The 23,094-nt window shown below is 41.1% G+C and overlaps 1 protein-coding gene across 1 annotated transcript in view; it reads left to right on the top strand.

Moving 5' to 3' along the window:
* The window catches only part of FSTL4 (follistatin like 4), a 662,050-nt gene extending 651,112 nt beyond the window's left edge, over positions 1-10,938 (top strand). Inside the window, exons 12-15 of the mRNA XM_084838897.1 lie at positions 385-534; positions 1,747-1,854; positions 5,511-5,620; positions 10,236-10,938. Of these exons, the coding sequence (XP_084695023.1) occupies positions 385-534; positions 1,747-1,854; positions 5,511-5,620; positions 10,236-10,938 (1,071 nt within the window). The remainder of the gene's footprint in view (positions 1-384; positions 535-1,746; positions 1,855-5,510; positions 5,621-10,235) is intronic.
* Positions 10,939-23,094: the final 12,156 nt, after the last annotated feature.

Below are 23,094 nucleotides of genomic sequence, written 5' to 3'. Positions count from 1 at the left end.
TTTGTATTTCACTTCATCTTCAACACACAAAGTGGTGAAGGAAGCACCATCAAGCTCCCTAATTCTCAGAAAGTCTGTCTGAGAAAGACCGGCTCTAAACAGATTCACAGCTCTTCACTTCCGCTGAACTGAGATGCTTAAATGCACAAGGACCCCAGAATAAGCCCACCCCAAAGCAACACTTCTGGGCTCCATTTAACATGATGGGGAGCAGGATGGAAGACAGGCCAAACAGTTCTTCTGTATTCTTGGCTACAAAAGCAAATGCATCATTTTTACTTAATGTGGTCTATTCTTTTCCTTCGTGGATGTATATGGCGGATGGTCTGAATCACAGCACTGAACGTAAATGGATTAAATCTGCTTTCATTCTTTTTATTTCAGGCAGAAATCTGTCCTAGAGTTGAAGGTGAAGCTGTTCAGTCCTGCCTCTGGGCTTCTGCTGTCAATGTCAGAGATAAATATATATACGTAACACAGCCGAAGCGGAACAGAATAATGATCTTTGATATCCAGACTCAGAAAGTCATTCAGGTAACTTTCCAGGGGCAACTGATCACTTTAGGATAGAAAAAGGCTCTGATAATGCCAAGAATCTGTCCCTTTCCTAAAGGAGATTCTAGCTATTGACTTGGCCATGCCTTGTGATCTTTCAATTGACATGTCCCTAAAAAAAAAAAAAAAGCAGAAGGTTTGCTGCTGTTATGAATGTGGCAATGTTTCATATTGGAAGAAGCTGAAATGGCTACTAGAAATGGCATTGTTATTACTTACATGTTGCTAATAGTTGGTCAGTAAGAATTTTTGACAATAAGAATGTTTTTATCAGTTGAAGTCCTCTGTTAACAACATAAGTTGTAATATGACCATATATAGAGAGACCATATACATTGATGACCGGGGGGGGGGGGTGCATATAGGGCTCTGGGGCTGCAATCCTATGCACACTTACCTGAGAATAAGTCCCATTTTACACTGTGGGAACTTATTTCAGAGTAAACATGCAGGGGATTCTGCTTTAAGGTTGTACTTCTTTGCACTGAACTCAGTAGGACTGATGTCCAGGTAAACATGCATAGGATTATGCTGGATGTTGTTCAAGTGGCCAAACCTGATATTTACAGTGCAATTCTGTGTGTGCCTACTCAGAATCAAGCCCACTGACTTCAGTGGGACCTTCTCCCAGGTAAGCGTTTATAGCATTGCAGCCTGAGGCTCGCTTATGGCTGCCACAATTACTGATGAAACTGGGGCTCCACAACTCCTCTTCCTTATCCACCCCATTGCCAAATGAATTGGAAGCATGTGGAACTGAAGTGGTTCTGTTGCCTCCAGTAAGATGCTGAGTCCTATTCAGTACAGGACACATTTCTAAAATTGTATATGGAAGAAAGCCACAGGACCGAGATGCCCTACTGGTGCAGGTGCCACTAGCGTGGTATGCTGCCACAGGATCTGTGCTAGCCACCTGGATGGAAGTTGCATATGTCATTGGAATGGTGTGGAAGTAGCCATGGATGGTAGCAGCTATATCACTGCCAATAATATGAAGCAGACCTCAGTATACAGTGTCATCTAATCCTGGATATAACTAATGGCATGCAGTGTTATGTTGTCCAACTTCGACATGGAATGAGGAATGTTCGCAAAACGTTTTCTTGATAATTTGTTAACATGAATCAAGTGCACAGCTTACACCCCTTTTCAGAAAGAAGAACTAATGCCATTGTTTTTGTTTCTTTGAAGTCCCTGGATATTGACCCTCTACCAGTAAAATTACACTATGATAAGTCACATGACCAAATTTGGGTACTTAGCTGGGGGAATATGAAGAAGTCCCATCCAACGCTGCAGGTAAGCCTCATATGCCCCGAACAGCTAATCTGTACTTTAATTTCTTTACAGACATTGTTCTCTGCAGATAATTAACCATATGATTTACAGCTACACACCTTATTGCTTCGTTGGCATGTCAGCTCTGCCTTGTCTTTCTGTTTTATCTCTGTTTCTTCTGTTTTGGACACAGTCCAAAACAACTCAAGCCACAGTGCAGACTTTTTATAAGCTGAGAACAGAGATGCCAGCAAGAAATGCCTAAACTGTAGTAGAGGATGATTCGTGGGTCTATGTGAGAGCTAAAGACCATTTTGGTGTTGTTGCACTTGAAGAGTAGCTTTTGATTCAGCTATCACCTCTGGATCAAAAGGAAGAGGAGGGGGTGATTTCTGCCAATTCCCTCTTCCCCCTGCATCCCCCCTTGCTCTCAGAAAATATAGTTCTCTCCTTACCGTTCTTTTTCATTTTCTCTTCCCATTTTTCTTCCTCAGTCCTCCTCATTTCTTCTCTTTCACCTTTTCTCTCCAAAAACTACAGTCATAGTTCTGTTGGTTTGATCCACCATAGGTTCTGTTGTGGATTGCAACCCGACTATTAAGGGCCTACAGTGTAAAGAATTCGTGATTCTAAAATTGGGATCTAGAAGAGCTGCTGTGCCTCATGGGTTTATGAGCTTGAACCCATGCTCTTCTACTAAGTTCAGTCCTTGCCACATAGGGAACTCTGGTATGCCAGTTCTGTTCCATGGACATTATAATTTGAATAACATGAGCTAATTTGACAAGGGTTTTAGGAACAGATGATCTTGCCTTCATATACATGGTTGGACTAGATTACTTTTCAGTACTGTAGTTTGTGCTTCAGTAGAGCTTGGATGGTTAAATTACATCTTGAATTAGAATTCCAAAGAACTTTAGAGTGAAGTAGGCCACAAACAGAGAAAACATGTGGAGGAAAAATAGGAACGATAGATGATGGAGGTATGATAATACAAGATGTTGATATGGTTGTCTATGTTCTAGCATTGTCTATGATCTTCACTGATGTTTCCTTCTGTTCAGAAGGGATTTTATAGCTATAGATTCTACAATGATCATTTTGTCAGAATGTGAGAATAGGAACTCTAATTTGCCTTCAAAACAGTCTTGTACCTAATGTACATCATGCTTGGGCAAAGTTTTGTTCTGTAAACCATCAGCTACTTACAGTAGTTACCAATATGCTTCACATGGTGTGAAATCCAACAGTGTTGATCTGCCAGCAGAAGGGACACCATTGGTGGAATGGATTCTCCCTCTGACTTGCAACCTGCCCCATCCAAATGTGCTCTGAAGGGTTGGGAATTCTCCAGAGCAGAATGGGGCGGAGGGGGGGGGACATGGAAGTCCATTGTGCAAGGAGAAGTCTACTCATGTGACACTGGATGTTGCTCATGATGTATGGCATTTTACAAATTAATTGGGTCTCAATAATACTATAGGACTTCAGCTGCCTTCCCAAAAAAGAAAACGCACATGCAAAATGATGTCTACAGATTATTAGACTAAAAACAAACAAACATGAAATTCCTTATTAGTATTTTCCATCAATAAAACTATGGTCATGTAGGAGAAGGCACAAAGCAGTCTCTTTCTTTCTTTCTTTCTTTCTTTCTTTCTCTCTTTCTCTCTTTCTAGCAGTGTTTCTTAAGCAACCTCAACCCACAGCCCTAATGACTAACACAGCTTCATATGCAAGGTACAGTACAGCATAGCAGGTTCTCTTCACCCTCTCCAGTTCTATTTCTTCTGCCTAGCTGTGCAGAGTTTCTGTAATTAAAAGAAAGATAGCCCTTGGTTTGTTGTTATTCTTAACAAGGACATGCTATCTGCACAGCTGGAGAGCAGTTAGGCATCTACAGTGACTCAGATTGTCATCTTTGTTATCTTGTCCAGTGCACATACACCAAGATTGTAGATTAACATTAGCAGCAGCTGCCCATTCATTTTGTTTTATCTCCTCCTTTATTTTATTTCCTCTACATAAAAAACAGGGGGGGAAAGGAGTGGCCAGTGTGTGAATGGGGAAAGCAGCTCATCTGTTCTTAGTCAGGGCCAGCATCAAGATTCGGAATGGTTGGGGACCTGCTGAGGGCCCACATCCCAGCAAACAGCCCACGGATGAGCCACCAGACCTGCTCCTCCTCTACGCCATTGCAACATGCTTGTTCACCGGCCCTCACTCTGACCCAGACAGCCGTGGTAGTGTAAAGGAGAAGCAGATTCCACTGCCTACCTGCTCACTGGCTCTCTGCCTGGCAAGCAAGCAGGTGGTAACAATAATGAGGAAGAGGAGGAACAGGAGCAGGCAACAATGCTGGTGAGAAGGTAGACTCCCACTGAGGGTATCTTGCCCAAGGGCCCTCTGGAACCTGGAGCTGGCACTGACTTGAGTGACATGTTTCTCAGACTGAGAAGCCAAGCCAGACTCACAAGCTTTGTAGGATCAGGTGGAACTCTCTTGGCCTCTTGTGTTGCTGCCTGCAGAGGCAGTAGCTGCAGTACCACACCTGGACTATCCACAGTGTTGGTGATGAAGAGCAACAATGAGAAAACTCAGAACTCATTCATCAGTAAGCTATCAGGGTTAGCACAAAGAGTAAGTCCCACTGCCAAAGCCCTCCATCTGGCATTCCTAGCCCTAAAGGGTTAGCTCACACACACATTAGCAAAGAAGATAAACTACACGGCACTTGTTTTGCTTATACTGCATTAGTAACATGGGGAAACAAAATACACTCTACTTTTTCTGATTATGTTAAAACACTCTCATCAAGAAATGGCAGGTTTCTCTGTTGGTTTAATTGGATACCTCTAAATGGCCTGACCAAAATATTTGAAGCAAATCTTTTAAGGCTCTAGCAGTTTCCATAGTGAATTACTTAAATGTAAATTCTAAGGCATCCTGTTAACCCATTGCACTAGGAAACATTCCTAATGAACTGACCTTAGCCATTTAAAAAGCACACAAAAAACCCTCCTCAAATAAGGATTGTCAGAATTTTAACTTTTTTTTAAAGTTTCTTCTCCATATTTTGCTGGATCTACAGGAGAAATAACAAAATGAGTTTTCCATTGTAACAAAGGCTTGCATTCTCCTCAGGAATCGCCTTTTTGAACAGGAAAAGATGCACACTGTCCTTTCCCATGTATCTTCCCCCCCCCCGCCCCGTTCCCAGTGTAGTAGATATTCATTCAAAGAGAAAATTAACTGTGGTGACTTTGCTGTCAGTCAATCAAGTCAGTGAATTAGCATGGTGCAGTTGAGTGAGATTAATAAATGTGAACATGAAAACAATGTTTACTGTAGGCAGTGTGGAAAAATTATTTCAGGGTTAGAGTTGGGACACTATTTCAACGCCTCCACGATTGCATTGTCTTTTGATATGAACAGCCTGAAAGCAGATGGGGAGTTATTCTCTTATCTTGTAAATGTCACACGCACACACAGATGCCATTCATTAGTATCCTTTGTTTTCAGGAACCAGGACAACCATCATTTCGACTTATGGAATGCTGCTAGATACATGGCAAAAGTCATGTTGATGTAATGTTCATTTAGGTAATCTGGTGTTTCCATTTCAGTGCCTCGTTTGTTGCTCTGTCACTGCTCAGCATTTTGATTATTTGTTGTAGGTGATACCAGAGGCAAGTACAGGAGAAAACCAGCATATCATTCGCACCCTTCTGAATGGAGTGGATGATTATTTTATTCCACATACAAACCTTATTATCAATCACATCAGGTAAGAACCCTCTTAGCTCCAGTAGTGTATACCTTCAGTTGAATGAAATCATTATTAATCATGAGTATGACTTGCTTTGAATTGTGCAGCAATTGCTAGAAGCTCCACCATGCTAGGAAATATAAACCATAAAGATTTGCTCCAAAGGGCTTCATAAGTTAGCTATGAGATGAGAAACAGCACATGAAATCAGGCAGGAGGCATACAAGGAAGCAATGAAGCAATAATGGCCTACATGACAATAAATGAGCTTCTGGCTGTTTGTCCACTCTCATGTTTGTCATAGGGTTTCAACCAGGGAGAAGCTGTGAAGTATGTGTTATTATTTAATTAGAAACACTGCAGAGATTCTCCAGCTATCATGCTTCATTCTTTAGAAAACCAAACCAACCATTTTGAGTTTTACCCTCAGTGTGGTAGCAGTCTAATAAGATATGATGTTGTTTCTGGTTCTGGATGCTGACACACTTTCAGAGTGCTCAAGTTACAGGAAGCCATATTCCAGCTGAATATCAGGAAAAACTTCCTGACTGTTAGAGCAATACAACAATGGAACCAATTACCTGGGGAGGTGGTGGGCTCTCCCACACTGGAGGCGTTCAAGATGAGGCTGGACAGCCATCTCTTAGGGATGCTGTGACCTGGATTCCTGCATTGAGTAGGGGGTTGGCCTTGATGGTCTGGTAGGCCCCTTCCAACCCTACTATTCTATGATTCTATAATTCATTTCTCAGGAAGAAAGCTAATATACTACACAAACTCATTCTAGAAACATAACTACAAGTGCACAAACCCACAAATCCTGGTGTGCTGATGGCCCCCTGATATCCCAGGCCGCAGAAAACTCCAGTAATACCTTGGATGGGGTGGGGAACCATGGGTCAATTCTGGCCCTCCTGGAGTCCCGGTCTGGTCCCCTGGGATTCTCCAGGTCGCCCCACCCCTTTATCCCATCTAACAAGTGGTATTTTCCTGGCTTTTGTTCATTGTCCTCCATTCTAAAAGGTTATAATATCACTCCTAAGGCTTAGTTACTGGGGGGGGGGGGTCACCACTAGAATGCAGCCCCCAAGAACTTCTCCAAAATTGAATTTGGCCCTCATGCTGAAAGAGAGTCCTCACCCTCACCTAGGGTATGGATACCACAAAGTCCCCAACACTATTATGACCAGTGGGAGAAGTCATAATAGCTCCTGGCCAAACCTGTGGCACCTTGCTCAAAGGAGTGAACAGAACCTCAGAGAAATTTTGTTAGGCTTCTCAAAGGTCTTTTATCTTCTGTTGAAATTCCTCAGAGGTTTCCCTTTGAGGAAGAATCTTTGAATTCCTTCATTAGCACCTATGCTAATGTCTTTTAAGCTGCTAGGCAAAAACACCCTTTGATTTTCTACAGCTTTTAACCTCTGTTAAAATGTGACTGTTTTTAGCACTGCCTTTCTGTGTTTTTATTATTTATGGAAAACTGCCCTGGAAATTTTGAATTGAAGAGCAGCATGGAAATGTTTAAAAATCATGCCATGCAAAATTTCAGTGGCAACACTTCTCTGTTCCTAGCTGAGAGCCATTGCAAATGTTCTGCCCAGTCACAAAGCAGTATCAACAGTTTTTTATGCAGCCTGTTGGCCATGCAATATCCAGACCCCAGAACTCCCAGGTTTGCCAAGGGTGGTCATGTGAGCCTAGCACAGTTTTTGTATCTGTTCCAGTGCAGGAAAATAATTATTTATGTATTGATTTATTTCAAATATGTATACATTTTTCTTTAAATACAACTAAAGCAGGTCATAACATGTAGTTATCCTGCTGTTATTCTGATGGTGCTCTGGAAGAAAGATAATTATTTCCTATAAAACAAACAGTAAACACTTTTTAAATTTAAGATTTCAGTTAACAACAGTCTCACATACAAATTGGCTGTGTTTGCACTTCATGGAAAACCATGGGAAGTGCAATGTGCATGAGCCGGAATAAGCTGCCGTGAAGTTTCTCCCCACCACCCTCCTTCTGCACAGCCAGGAAGAGGAGTTCGGAAGCTTTTGCTTTCCAAAATTTATTTATTTAGGGCACAATCCTATGCATGTTAGGCAGAAAAACATCCTACAATTCCCAGCATGCCCCAGCCAGTTATGCTGGCTGGGGAATGCTGGGAGTTGTAAGACTTTTCTCTATCTAAACATGCATAGGATTGCATCCTTGTTTATTTAAAATTATTTTTAGGCAACCTCTAAGGGTGGAACCCTCGTACCTTTAACTGCAATTTGTCATGATGACTGATGCAACAATGTGGTTAACTATGGTTCATTTCAAAGAAGCCAACTTGAAGTCATGGTTCCCAAAGCTGACTTGTTGAAACTAACCATAGTTCATGTAAACCACAATTCTGGTTCTGGACAACGAACACAGCAAACTAGTTAAGTGAAACTGAAGTGAAAGCTTTGGAGCGCCTCCACCTGACTGTGTAGGAGGAAAGGAGAGGGGAGTGCACGCAACCCCATGGCTCACTGCAACTCATGCATGAGTTCATAGGACTTACTTCCAGGTAAGTGTTTATAGGATTGCATCCTAAAGTTTCTTATAAGAATATTTTTAAATAATGCTTTTGAAAGGAAGGTTTTTGTTTAAAACATTCTTCCTGTTACTTAATTCAAAAGAACGGTTGGTGTCATGTTACTCTTCAGTCACATACCGTTTCCAATTTCTCTGCTGGTATTTCTTTTTCTCCCGAGGCAAGTGTGTAATACAAGCAAAACAGCTGAATGAGAAGCTGACTCCCAGGAGTGTTCACATGTGATCATATACTGTGTTGGCTTGCTCTTCAGGAGTAAATTGCCATGGCTGGACGCTCAGTGATGCTTCTGACTAAACAGAAAACACACACACACACCCCTATTATTTGGAGACAGCAGGCCTGAAATATGTTTTTCACACAACAGAATACTGGGACTGCAGTTATTATGGAAATCTAGAAACCTAGACTTGGGAAGGAATGTAACAACTTCTCCAGTGCATGGCCTCATGAAACATGACATTATAGTCTTTGAGGCAGATAGACGATTCAGGTGTACAGAACTGTGGTGACAGTGACTGTTTTCTGTCATTTTCCTTTGAGATGGACTCCCATCAGGGGACATGTTGCAACAGGGCAAATGCTTCTTCTCCACCGATTTATCTCTTTATTAAGTATTTTCCTTAAAGGGATGATAGAAAAGGTTAGCACAATACATGCAACAAGTGCAAGGGAAATATATCATCTATACAAAGAAAAACCTATTGTATTTATATCAGGTGTGTCCAGAGCTTAACCCTTCTTTTATATGTCAGTTGTATTTGGGGTCAGATCCAGAGTTAGTCATAGTCGTGACTAATCAATGTTCCACTGATTTCAATGCATCTAAGTATGACTTAGGCTAGACCACATTTCCTTAATTCTCTGTTCCCTTTTGACTTGGAGAAGAATAATGGCTATTAATGAGAAGATTGAATTATTACCCTTACATGGCTTGAAGAACTAGCTTTCAGTGCTGCATAGTCTTTGGGACATAGGTTGATGTTGGTCTAATATTGAAAAGATCCAGGTACTGTTAATGGAGGGAGCAATCCTATGCAGTTGGTGGCCGCCTCCAAACTCAGAGGCGACCACCTATCCGCCTCGGAACTTGGAGTCGACCACCTCCTCCGGTGCATGGCTGATTTCGGCCATCTAGCCACAGGACATCAGAGCGCGGTGTGGGGAGGCCGGATGACACATAGGAAGTGTCATACTAGCACTTCCACACTCACCGCCCCTCCCTGCCCCTGGGAACGCCCCCTTTTGCCCTGCTCTGCACTGCTCTTACGAGCGCAGGGACAATCCGTGCCACCGATGAGGCAACAGGGAGGGCGTGGGGAGGCAGTTCTCTGGGAACCGACCTCAAAGTGCGGGCTCCTAATTCGGTTCCCGGAAACTGACCAGTCCTACTATCTAGCCACTGACTAGCAGCCATAGGATTGCGCCCTAAGACACAATAACCAATCCTAAATTCTAGCCTTTACTAGTGGTCCTTTGCTATTGCCATAATACACCTTGAGGCACTGTCCACCAGCGCAGCTGACTCGATTTCTTGTTTCCAGAGCACAGGCCTTGGTAACCTGGGATTCAGTTTTAATATGTCTCCTTTCTTAAGTATCTTTGTGTGTCCATCAGATATTTCTGTAGCATGGTGATTAAGATGAGTCACATTATGAGCTGAGAATGAGCTGGGATAATCACCAACTCAGCTGTGAAATAGTTGTGTGGCCTTAGACAAGGCAATTTCTCCTTGCCTCACCCCTTTCCCCAATCCATATATAATATGACAATAATAATATAGGCCTACCTCACCAGTTGCTGTAAACCTTACTGAGATAACATCTTTGGAGTGCTTCAAACACTTAGCCACTGTGATATTGTATTATGTTCTATTTTGCCATATTTTAGGGTTCTAATGTTTTATTAAGTGCCCAGAGATTTCTGGCTACTGGGTGGTACAGAAATGTAATAAATAAATGAATATTATTGTCTCAGGAATCATATGTTGCCAAATTTCTTGAGGCACCTCTTTGGTCATATATTGTTCTGCTTTTGAAAACTTTTTAGATTTGGTTTCATCTTTAACAAGTCAGAATCTGCAGTTCACAAAATAGATCTGGAAACCGTGGCTCACATCAAGACTATCAGCTTCAAAAACTACAGCTGCTTGCCACAAGCCATGGCCTATACCCACCTGGGCGGCTACTTCTTCATCCAGTGCAAAACAAATACATCAGTACCAATAACTCCACAGCTTATAATTGACAGTGTTACAGATTCCATTATTGGCCCCAATAGTGATGTATCAGGCACTCCCTACATCTCCCCTGATGGACACTATTTGGTCAGCACAGATGAACACAGCGGGAGGATCAGAGTCCAGGCAATAACAATCCAAGGAGAAATCAAGTTGATTTATGACTTACAAACCACTATGCACATATCTGATCTGACATTTCAGTCCTCTTTCACCGAAGGCAATCAGTATTATATATATGCTTCTTCACATTTGCAAACAGATGTGCTTTTTGTGGAGTTGTCAACAGGGAAAATGGACGTCCTGAAGAATTTAAAAGAACCTATCAAATCAAAAGACTGGCCCTGGGGCAGCTACAACAGAATTATCCAAGACAGTGGATTATTTGGGCAATACCTTATAACACCAGCAAAGGATTCACTATTTATAATTAATGGGCGACAAAACACATTACGCTGTGAGGTTTCAGGTATCAAAAGGGGCAACACAGTAGTTTGGGTTGGAGATGTATGAAAGGTCAAAAAGAACAGAACTTTGGGAAAACAAAGTACTGATTGGACTTCTAACTGCAAAAAATAAATATATGCAGTAGCATTGTATATTTTTACACTGAAGGAGAAACACTAACCTACTTGCAAGATTTATAATATAAGGTATGCTCTGCTAATAGGAATTGGTTATGCTGGGAATTTGTGTGGAAGTCAGACTTACAGCTTGAGTTATGGAACCTATGCTGGGGAAGTGGAATAGTATCTCCAACTGAGACTGTATAAGCCACATTCCTTGGTGATTCTGTACAACACCACTTTTGAGTTGAAAGGCTGAAGAATCCTTAACTTCTGTCTAGGTTATCAGTATTCATTCTGTTGGTCCAACGTAGCATTTCCTGTAGTGTGTGCCATATGGCATGGAATCAGGCCTGTAGCGTAGACATTTTCACACAGATGGGTGAACTGGAGGACTTTTAAGTGTTTATGTACTCTGCTAAAAATGCAGTCTCAGTCAAAAGTCTTTTTTAGAGCTTTTTTAAGAAATGAAGATATTATTTCTATAATCATTTCAAGTCGGGAAATTTAAATATGAATACAGATAAATTTCTGCTCACCTAAAATACATTGAAACTAAGAAGGTTATATATATATATATATATATATATATATATATATATATATATATATCTGCTTACATTACTTAGAAGTGTATAAGCATTGGCAGTGCCCCTGTGCGGTGCCCCTGTAATGCCTTCCAATAGCTACAGGCCTTCACTGAAGACATCACCCTTAACATCAAAGGGAAAAGGTAAGACGTTAACATCAAGGGTGGGGAAAAGTGTGAGTCAATTGTTATGTAAAACAATATTCAGAATGTAAAGAGATTGGATCCAGCTGAATATATGTTTCTTTCCAATCTTAGCCATACTTGAGAATTAAGTTACTCAACTTAAGGTGATTGATTTCAGTGGGTATGCTCTAAGCATGACTAAGTTTGGATCAAACCCATTGTTTCTTGTGGGGAAATACAATTTAAGAAGGCTAACAGTGTAATCCTCTACATGTCTACTCAGAAGTAAGCCCCATTGAGTTCAATAGGTCTTACCTCCAAGTAGGTAGATATAAGATTGCAGCCTAAGGGCACAATCCTATGCATGTTTAGACACAGAAAAAGCCTACAACTCCCAGCTTTGCTGGCTGGGGAATGCTGGGAGTTGTAGGCTTTTTCTCTGTCTACACATGTATAGGATTGCGCCCTAAGATGCCTTTTTGAAACCAAACAAGGCAGAATTCTACACTATCGGGTGTTTTTCTCTGCTTCACACCAAGAACCCATACTTTATGTGGGTGCAGACACCACCTCCCCTTCAGACATAGGAACATATTACTTAATTTTGTATGATATGTTTGTAAAACTAATGGAGGTGTGGTGGATTTGAAAGCTAGAAAATAAATCGGGCAAATATGCAACTATCTTCTCTGTAATCAGGAAAGAGAGCGTTATTTATTTATTTTTGAAACAGCAGCAGCCATACAAAGTGTGTAAAATGAGCTGCTATTTTAGCAGACAGGAAAATAAGCAGTGCTGTTGCCAGCATAGAAAGAAACATTTCCCCAAATCATTTATTCCCCTTCATTAAAAATTTACCGTTACTCGAAGCAATTGGGTTCTTCATAAAAACAATAGCTATGTCTTGAGAAGAATTCTTTTCAGTGGCATATTTTTGTGCAGAAAACTTCTAGCTTTTATATAAATCAGACACTTAATTTACATCCATCATCTAAGACCCTGGGAATAAAGGATTTTTCAAAATTTTATTTTTTTTGCTGCTGCTGTTCATATTTTTCTCTTGTTCACAGTGTTCTCTTTTATAGTCAATTATCATTCAGTTATGAAAAAAATATCGAAAAACAGAATAATCTAAAACCAATTAAAATATACCCAACAATGCAACACCAGACACTAGGAAGTGTAAGTTTATTTGCCATAAAACTTACATCTATTTGCACATTTAAAGTGATGTAAAATATATGTATGTTGTTATTGTTGGTAACTGTGACTAATCACAATGGGAAAATGCACAGAAACAGAATAACAATGGTTATAACATACAAAAATAGATATAGAATACATAGCCCCAACCCCAGTATAGCCTAAACCACTGGAGTCAAAATATCCTTATCCAATTATTGTAATTTATCCAGTGATTGATAAAGGTATCTTCAAGGTGGTTTAGATTAGCTTATTCAAGAGCAGTGTTGTGGCATCATAGTATTTGGTGGCTCACTAAAGAAAATGAAAGCTGGCCTATTCTTTTTGCATGAGTTTGTTGACGGGGATTAATACAAAGGCAGTTACTCAATACATATGGTGACAATTAGAGTAACAGTGTTGAATATAATGTTAGACCTATTTCCATTGAAATAAATGGTCATGACTAACCTATGTCCCTTTCATGTTAGTGGGTCTACTCTAAGTAGGACTAACATTGGATTCAACCCTTAGTTCTCTAACCATTTTAACATGAAGTGGATTCAGACTTACATAGCCTTCAGGATTGCAAGACTAGGCAGGCTATCCCTCCACCTGGTGGCCATGCTCCCCCATCTTCAAATTTGGTGTATGTGAGAAGGGGCCCTAAGCATGTACCAACATATACATGTAAAGCTTCTCCATGTGAAGAGGATCTTGATCAGTTAGGAATCCCCCCCGCCCTTGTAGACAGAAGCTCTATGTACATGCGCATAGAACTCCTTTTCACATACACTGAATCTGCAAATGGTGGTGGGATGTGGACACCGGGCACATGGACAGTGGGGGTGGGACTAGCCCTTACTGGCCCTTGACCCCCTTCACACATCTTTTGAACATGTTTTGGTGGTTGCCTGAACTTCCCAACATCCATTCCTTGAACTGCAAGAATTAACAGAAGTATTACTAGTTATTTGTTAGCCTTTTCCCAAATGATTTCCATTTTATACCTACTGCTGTATGTTACATCTAAGACTCCATGTACACTACAAATGTCAACTATTTAATAGGCATGGCTTCCATGAGGTACCTTGGAAACTGTAGCTGTATGTGGGGATGGCAGTGATTGCTAACTGAGAATTCGCAATGCCCTCACATACCTTCAGCTTTCATTATTCCTTCAGGAAAGTCATTATAGCTTAAAACTAGATTATGTCATGTAGATATAGCTTAAGTCAAATCATTCTGGTAGTTTTAAAGCTGTTGGCCAGAAAATGCAGAAGAATGGGATCTTATGTTTAAGTAAGCACAGAGTTCTTTAGGTTACCCAGAAACACATTGCTTACCTTTATAGCAGAGAAAGTAGTGTGTTTGAGCACTTTTCTATAAGAGAAAAGCATAAGTACTCTTAACAGGAGTAGGTGGGGTTGTCTCCTCTACCGTTTCTCCCAGTTTGATCAGTGGTAAAATATACATTTTTTATTTTTTTATTTTGCAAAAGCCTACATAATTTTCCTATGAGCCATAGGAGGTTAGAACTCAGATATGTAATAATGGATGTAGCCTCCATTTAGAAAAATGCAGTGGTCAGTAATGGTAAAGCAAAGCTGTATCCATACATTGCACTTACTCTGGAGGTGTTTTACTGGATCTGGTCACTGCTCTAATACCCCCTTTTTATGATTTTACTATTTTACTCTGAAAATGGTAAGTTCCCCATCAATTAAAACCTTTGTGGCATAGATATAGCAAAATGATACTTTTATACAATTATTTTAAAATAAATCCTTGTAAATATCTGTTCAGGTAAATGTTCTTGAAATTAGGATGTGAAGGATGTGTAATAGACTTCACTGCTTTCTGTTTATTGTAACACATTGGACTAGACTTAACTCTAAACTTTAACCTTCCAAAGATGCTTCTATGACTTTCCTCTTCTGCCTTCAAGGTCTGTTGATGTGTTTTCTAAATATCCTAATGGCCTCAACCTATGTAGAAAATGATATTTAATTTAGATGCATTACACAACTTGTGAACAATTCCAATGATGTTTGATCCAATATAAAAAGTGCTGCACATTTGATAATAATTTTTCCCTTATACGCACTAATATCACAATTTCTCTGTACCACAAAAGGTGTAAATCATGTTTGTCTCCTTTCAACTTTTGTTTCTCAAGCATATTAAATCTCACTTGGTTGCATTTTCTGATTTATTCCTTTGGTCTGTACATAACATTTGGAGTACCACTTCATATTTCTTTCTTGGCCAAGAATTAATAGTCACAGTGATTAAGTGGAAGTAATTTAAATTGAACTAGCATGTAATTAGTTACCCTAACATGCTCATGTATCACTGGAGAGTCCTGTTTGATGGGCACTGAAATCAATGAACAAAGTAACTGATTTAAGGATCAAGTCCGTGAGATCCAATGCAATGCTTTTTCACCGCTTAGATTAAATAAAGGACAATACAAAAGAAATATCATGATTATAATGGGTGCTTTTTAAAAACAAATTGACTGAAAGGCAATGCTAATGTTTAGTCTGTTTATCATGTAGCTTGCTTTGAAGTAATCAAAATGAAGCATGCTCTCATGACATTTAAATACAAGGCATGGATCGAATTCCACCATGGGTGTACATGCATCTCATATGTTCATTCAGCCTTTCTGTGTCATTACTTATGCTTCAAGTAGTGGAGTTGAGTAAGGAGGGCTGAACTGACTCACCAGGGGTTGTTTAAGAAGGCTATGTATTTCTCCCCTCCCTCAGTTAATAAAAGTTCAGTGTCTTGCCTATGGGTGCAGACCAAATGGCAAGAGCTAAAGCTGCTGGCTTAAATCTGGGGGTTGTGAGGCAAGATCCTTCTGACTGGATTACTTGGGACCTCTGTTGTTGCCATTTTTGCTATCACTGCACCATTCCATCGCAGATCCAGTTAATCCAAGTAGTAGTTCAACCCTAGCGCTGAAGTAGGAGTCTTTTTAAAAGGGTACCCGTGTTCCAGAATATGAATAACTTGCATTGTGCAGAGAAGTAGGGATGGATGGATATGGGTACACAGATGTCCCATTTCCTGTAATGGCTTGCTGCATAGTTTGCACACACCTGCCAGGGAAAGGGGAGAACAGGGCTCTAGTGAAGAAATACCCTTTTAATGTGATACTGACTTACCCAGAAGCAGGGTCTTAAAAGCAGGGACGCAACCCAGAATAAGGTGCTGACTGAGCCATCTGTTTTACATACATCCTGAGCTATATCTTGGGGGAAACAGCAGGTGCAAACATAGCCTAAGGTGGGGAGACAATCACCTTCAAACAGCCTTGTATTTCTTCAAGGCTTGTTTAATTAAGTACTTCAGCACATATCCCTCTGCATTGCATGGTGTCTTCGGCACTTGTCAGACACCAGATAACTAGACTTGTCAGATAAAGTCAGTCAATACAAAATGACAGACGGGAAACTGGGATGAGCAGAGCAAAACAAAGTGCACTTAGTCTTAGCCAAACAAGCCCTTCCAGAGCTTTGAAAGGTTAGTTCAGATTTAACTGCCCTTTCCCCTCAGAGCTCTGGCATTTCACGAAATGCAAGTCAAATTAATTTCTTCGGAATTGTTACAGGCATTCTTCCTGAATTCATTGAAAGGCGTTTGCGTTCAAAGCTTTTTCCAAGGAACTCAAAGTCAAATCATGGCACCAGCCCCCTAGCTTGTATTAAAGGATGAGCATCCACTGGAGGATGAAAATGCAACTATTCTCTTGAGTATCTTCATAAATTAACATAACTGAATTGCAATAGTGGAGCAGTAGTGAGATTGGCATCCCAATTCAGAGCACTTTGGATGACACATCTGAGTGCCATGTGAGTGGAATATTGCTGAGTAATCTCTTGAATTGAGATGTGCTGCCATAGTTTGTTGATATGCCCCATCCAGGGGAGGCTGGTAGTTCCAATGTTAGTGGGGCAGTGAGTCCACTTTGGGTTTCAGTCAGAACCAGTCCAAACTCTAAAAGAGCTATCCAAGGTGCAAAGCAAAGCTCCTTGGATAGCTCCTTTTGAGTTCTGACTGAAACCCAGAGCAGATTTACTGCCCCACTGACATCAGAGCCACCACCCTCCACTGGTACCATCTTAACAAATTCTGTGGGGCTCCAACATGTCTTGGGAAACAACCGCACAAGAGCTTCTGATGCCTGGGTTCAATGTAGTTCAAGACATCAGTGCATAACTGGAAGTACAGGATACAAAGAGAACAAGTGCCTATACCTGTACAATGAAAGATCCTTTTACTCCCTGTTGCTGTGCACAGATGGCCATAAAAGACTGGATTCTGAAAAATCCAGCGCTTCTCCTCCCAGAGAACATACACACACCTTTCTGGTTCCCCCCGAACATGGGGTGGGAAGAGCACACACCTTGCTTGGGGCACGACAGTGTTCATACAGCAGCCCCTCCCCAGTTCAGCTTAGTGCTACTCTCCACTGGTGAATTTGAGTCCAGAACCACCTTGGGCAGATACCATAAATTTCTGCTTATTCTGTAAAGTATCCTGCACATGGATTGCACTGTATAAACAGAATAAAAGCACAGGGGAAGACAGTAGCCAGAGGCCTTATGCTCACATCTTGATGATATGCTACTTGCCAGGGAGCGGGCGAGGGGATGTTAACTACAAGGCAGAACTCCCCACGACACCGTAGGCCCATGTATGCGCACTTGCCATTTCTCCCTTTGTGCATACTCTGCTACTTGAGGCTCAGACACTGTGACAGCAGATGCCAGCTTAATTTGAGAGCTCTCGTTTGCACTTTAATGGGGTCGCACTTGACTGCTTGCCAAAGCAACGTCCTGAAGGCTTATTGCCATTGGCCCAGGAGGGCTCACTCTTCATCTTGGGCATGAATGTGTCCATTAGTTTGCCATGAAACGCGAGCCTAGGAATAGCATCGCACAAAGCCCATGGGAAATTCAAGTGGCTGCAGTCACAGCGGCCGGCAAGAGTTATGAAAATGAAAAGTAACGGCAAGGAGTCCTCCTGATCATGACTTTAAAATAAAGTGTATGAGGTGAACTCAAGGACTGACTGTCAGGTGTCTTTGTGCCTTACCTTGAGCATATTTTCAGGAACAAAGGAGCCTGCGTTTCTAAGACATTGGTCTTTGAGAACATGGCAACCTTCCATTCTTTCTTTGCTTTAAGCAAGTAATTTCCCACATGTAAATTTACATGTAAATTTACATATACATGTGAGTAATAGGCCATAGTTTCAAAGCACCAGGATGCGGTGTGGGATCTAATCATTCCAATAATAGTATGACCTCCTGCATAGTAAGGAAAAATTGCCATGAGTTTATCCAGACTTGCCCAACATGGCACCCTCCAGTTGTGTTGGACTACAACTCCTATCCCCAAGACACCATTGTGTGGAGATGATGGGAGTTGTAGTCCAACACATCTGGAGGGTGCCAGGATGGGGAAGGCTGAATTAGTCTGTAGTCTCTCACAATATGGTGCATCCTGATAACTTCCCTTCAGCATAATTTTCTTTTGCACAGCTGATTAGCATCACAGATGCTTCCTGATTATTCCTGACTAGCCATTAAAGGATAGGAATGTTTTTATCATGCATTCTGCTCCATTGACATGATAAAAGTTATGACAGGACAGATCATCTGATGGCTTCAGATGACAAAACTATTGTGCTAAATAATAGGAATGTTTCCTTTTGATTTTATAACAAACATTGCAACAGAAAAGATCATGGGAACGTGTCAGATTTACATTACAGATTATACTATGTTTCTAGCCTGGTAACTCGGGTTACTTTCTTTAACTCTGGCACAGCTAGTCAGTATAATTTGGGTTAGTTTTATTTGTCCTATAAATGTCAGACAGTCCCAGCGCACCTGCCATACCACAGTTTCCTCCTCCTACATGTTTCCAGTCACCTGCACCTGGGAATGCTGGAGCAATCCACAATCGACTCCAATGAGGTTGGATTCCCAAGAATCCAACCTCTGGAGTCTGCAGTGGACCAGCTCTCCTTACCTGCTCATCCTCTGGATTTTGTCTGGGGTATTTTCTGTCTTTAAACTGGGCAAGTTACACTAATTGCGGTGGCAATTAATGTACTTGGGGAAATTACGGCAGCATTTAGCGTATTTTACCCAAATTGTGGCTGTAAAGCTCTTAGTTATGCATAAATTGTGGCTGCAATTTATGTATAAGTAAGTGCTTTATGGCTACAAATGGTGTAAACCATAAAATGCTTATTATGGTCAAAATTTGCCCAATATATGCTAATTGCCACCACAATTAGCATATGTTGCCCATTTTAAAGACAGAAAATGCCCATGCAAAATCTGGAGGAGACACCAGGGCTCTGGGGAAATTTGCGGAGCTCCAAGCAGCCTGGATTTCCCTGTGGCAGACCCCCTCCCCACCCCCCAACCAGACATCAGGAGACTTGCACATCCTTCCCTGCACCCAATTTTTTTGATTATGTATAGATGGGCCCTCTTATGTTCTTTCTTATAGATGTCTTTAAAGGGGGATTTGACAAATCCATGGAGGATAAGGCTACTGGTGGCTACTAGTTTTGATGACTAGATGCCAGTTTCAGATAGAAGCAATGAGCCATTGAATACCAGTTGCTGGAAATTACCAGTGGGTGAGAGCTACTGACCTCATGTCTTGCTTGTGGGTTCCATAAGGGGTGTGCATTCCCTTAGGATGAAGCCCCAGCTCCAAAGTGGAGTTGGCTGCTTCAGAAGTATGTTGACGTTCTCCAAAGCAAAGGGGCTCTTGTCCACAACAAGTGAGGCAGGCTGCTCCTGAAGCTTCAAATGCACGTTGGAGCTTCAGACAGGTGTTTTTATTACATCTATTGGGTTGGATCCAGAATCTGTCTTGCTAGAAAGGAAGGGACCTTGTGTGAGAGGACCAGCTCTGCTCATGGAAGGCCCCTCTGGCTGGTCTTGGGGGCTTCCCCCTCTTCCCACACCACAGTTCACCCCATTCAGAAGGTTCCTCGGACTCTCTGTGTAGCATCTTCATGGATGGGCTGCCAGGGAAAGGAGAGGGTGGGGAAGTCCACTTCCACCGACATAGTTGATGCAGCTAAAATCTTTATTGGTTATAACAGCAATTTGAATTGTGCTCAGAAATGCGCCAGTAGCCAATGAAGATGTCTTTCGTTGCTATGTCCACTTCTTTTATTGTTGTGTTTTTTAATTGTGATTTCTATTTTTTTTTTTTATTTTAGGTTTCTAATTCAGATTTTGTTTTGAATCTGTATTTTATTATTGTTGGCCACCTTGAATGCCATTTTTGCTCATTATAGAAATCCAATAAACAAACAAACAAGGGAATCACATGCTCGCTATAAAAGGCCCCAGTCAACAGTCTGGCTGCAGCACTCTGGCCCAGCTGACATTTCTGAAGCTGTTTCAAAGGCAGACCCAAGTTGAGCATGTTACAGTCATCCAAACAGGATGTAACCCATCCAACACAGGTTGAATCCCTATTCCCTGATCTGCCTTTTGGCTGACCAAGAGCCAATCTACACCATTGATTTAATGTGGAGGGATAGCACATCAAGGTAGTTTGCAGCGGATTTGCCCTGTCGCAAATCCACAGGCACTCCGACGCTTCCTTCTGGAAGAGGTGCATTTTTGGACAGTCTTTTTAGAGCATCTTTTTTCCTTAAAGCGGCTCCCAAATGCTTCCACCACAGATATGCCCAGTCCTGCCACATTAAATCCTGGGCATGATGTTTCTGTGACCTGCCAGTGAGCTGATCAAGGGGTGGGGCCGCCCAGGGCACTTTCGGACACAGGATCGCCCCTTCAGACTAATGCAGCAGTGTGCTGCATCCATTTACAGAGAGCAGCCTCTGATACATTCATTTCTCCCAATCAAGCAGTCGTGCTATGTTACCCCTCAGAGTAGTGCAGAAGTTTGCTCTCTCCACCCAGGAAGCCTTTGGTTCATTCATTTCCCACCGAAAGGGTAGACAGGAGGAAAGGGGCGGCAAGGAGAAATACACATTCAGACTTGGGCACCACAACCAAAATGGCCCTTTCTCTGGTTGTCACCCACTTTACCTCCATCAAGGAGAAAACAGAGGAAGGGGTCTTGCCTGATGACCTAGGCAGAGATAATGAAACCACAACATTTGACCTTAATTCATAGGCTAGAGGCATGGAGGAGGAAGCAACACTGTGTCCACTGGCCCCATCCCAACTGTCAACATGCTTTCTACCCTGCCTTCAACATCTGCATATTCAGCAAGACATCTGAACAGGGACATGTATGCACATACACCTGCAAAACAAAGAAGACATGATCCCCAATAAGAGCTCAACATAAACACACCAGATGCAAGGGAGCTAACAACTCCACTAGATCATTGAAATAAATTTACAGGGATTTATAAACATACATACTACATAAAGCACAATTGATGGTACACATAAAATTATAAAGGAAGTGAATATTTCCAATGCATATATACCATTTATAACAATCACATAAATATCATAACAACCATATCAATCACAGCCACATCAGTCTAATATCAGTCTCTGGAACCCCAGTGAATTCCTGTTTCGACTAAACATTAGTCTTCATCAAGAACTCCTATAGAATATGTTTTTAAATGCATAACAGACTCAGAAAACTGATATCATTAAAAGATGTTTCACTTCCTGCATTTATAAATTTTCAGTGGTGTACTGGACAATAAGCCAAAATAGCCAAATACTGTATATTGATAATAAGTTGTGAGTTATATGATTCTTCTAGGAGAAAATTTTAATGTTGTGTTTAATATAGAAATTCTGAGAAATAAAAACAAATACATTCACAATGGTAAATATTCCTCAGATTTAACTAACACAAACTTGTCATGAACCACAATTAACATTTACCTGGGCTTCTCCTACTCACTCTTTCCCCAGAAAACATTATCACTCCAAAAAACCAGTCACTGAACAAGAGATAAACACCACCACAGCAGTCATAAATCAGGAAGTGAATTCGACAGTATATATACAAAAATGCACTCCACAATTTAACGGCACAGTACTTATCAGGAGAAGCTTACAAATATGCTGTCAAATCAATCCTTTCACTCAAACCTGCAGGGGCTAATGATTGAAGAGTAAATATCCAGAATTCTTCCCGCTGTAACAAAAGTCTGTCCATATCAACCCTATTGTACAAATGTGGTCTCAACCACCCAATCACACACACACACACACACACACAAAAATCCTCCCATCTGTGAGACTTATCAATGCCAAGAGACATCAAGGGAGTATCTATTACCTTATTCTTAATTTTACTAGGATGCTCAGACATCCATTAAAGACCTAACAGTTTTTCCCACATATAACTACTTACATGTACATGTTACAACATAAAGAACATGAGTAGTGTTACAGTTGGACATATGATGTAATTTAAAAGCCCTCCCTCAACAGGATGTATGAAATCCTGAATTTGAAGAGATTGAGGTCAGTTAACACAATGTCCACATTTATAATGGCCTCTAATATCTTCATTTTGAGAACTCAATGGGAGAAAATCAGAATGTACTGGAAGGCCCTTAAAGGATGTAGGTCTGTGATAACTTATCAACAGTACATTGGAACAACCAGGTCAATCATTCACTAGATGCCAATTTTTTCTAATAGTCTTATTGACCAAGAATGATAGTGGGGAATACAGCATGGAAAAAAATATCCGTGATATAGAATGAACAATTGTTGCCATGGAATTCTGTCTGCTCTCTTTCGCACCTCATGGATTATCCGAATTGGATATCTCTATTTATTAATTTTTTAGTTAAGGCTTCCAAATAAATTTTATAGTCACCATAGGATGTGGAATTCCACTCAATATGCAAAAATTGGTTATATAGTAAACTCCACAACACACATCGATGCTCTGTCTGATCAGCAGCCCTGTCTGGTTAGGGTTCCAAAGCATGTAGAGTGTCCAAGCACATACGCCCATCTGCACATCAGCACCCATGTTCAGAAATCCCACCGAATGTGAGGACTTTGGATGACAGGTCCATGAGATGCAGTTCCTTTGCCCCCTCCATACATTTAACCCATGCATGGAAGGAATGACTGAAAGAGGTACCTGCCAGTGAGTGACATATTTGCTGCTCAGTGTGAAAATAGGTCAAGCTTTA

Source organism: Heloderma suspectum, chromosome 2 (genome assembly GCF_057233095.1).
Source record: "Heloderma suspectum isolate Gila_16-S chromosome 2, 16-S_ref, whole genome shotgun sequence".
In the NCBI taxonomy this organism is placed as follows: Eukaryota; Metazoa; Chordata; class Lepidosauria; order Squamata; family Helodermatidae; genus Heloderma; species Heloderma suspectum.
The sequence above is the reverse complement of the archived record's forward strand: the minus strand, read 5'-3'. Positions and strand labels throughout refer to the sequence as shown.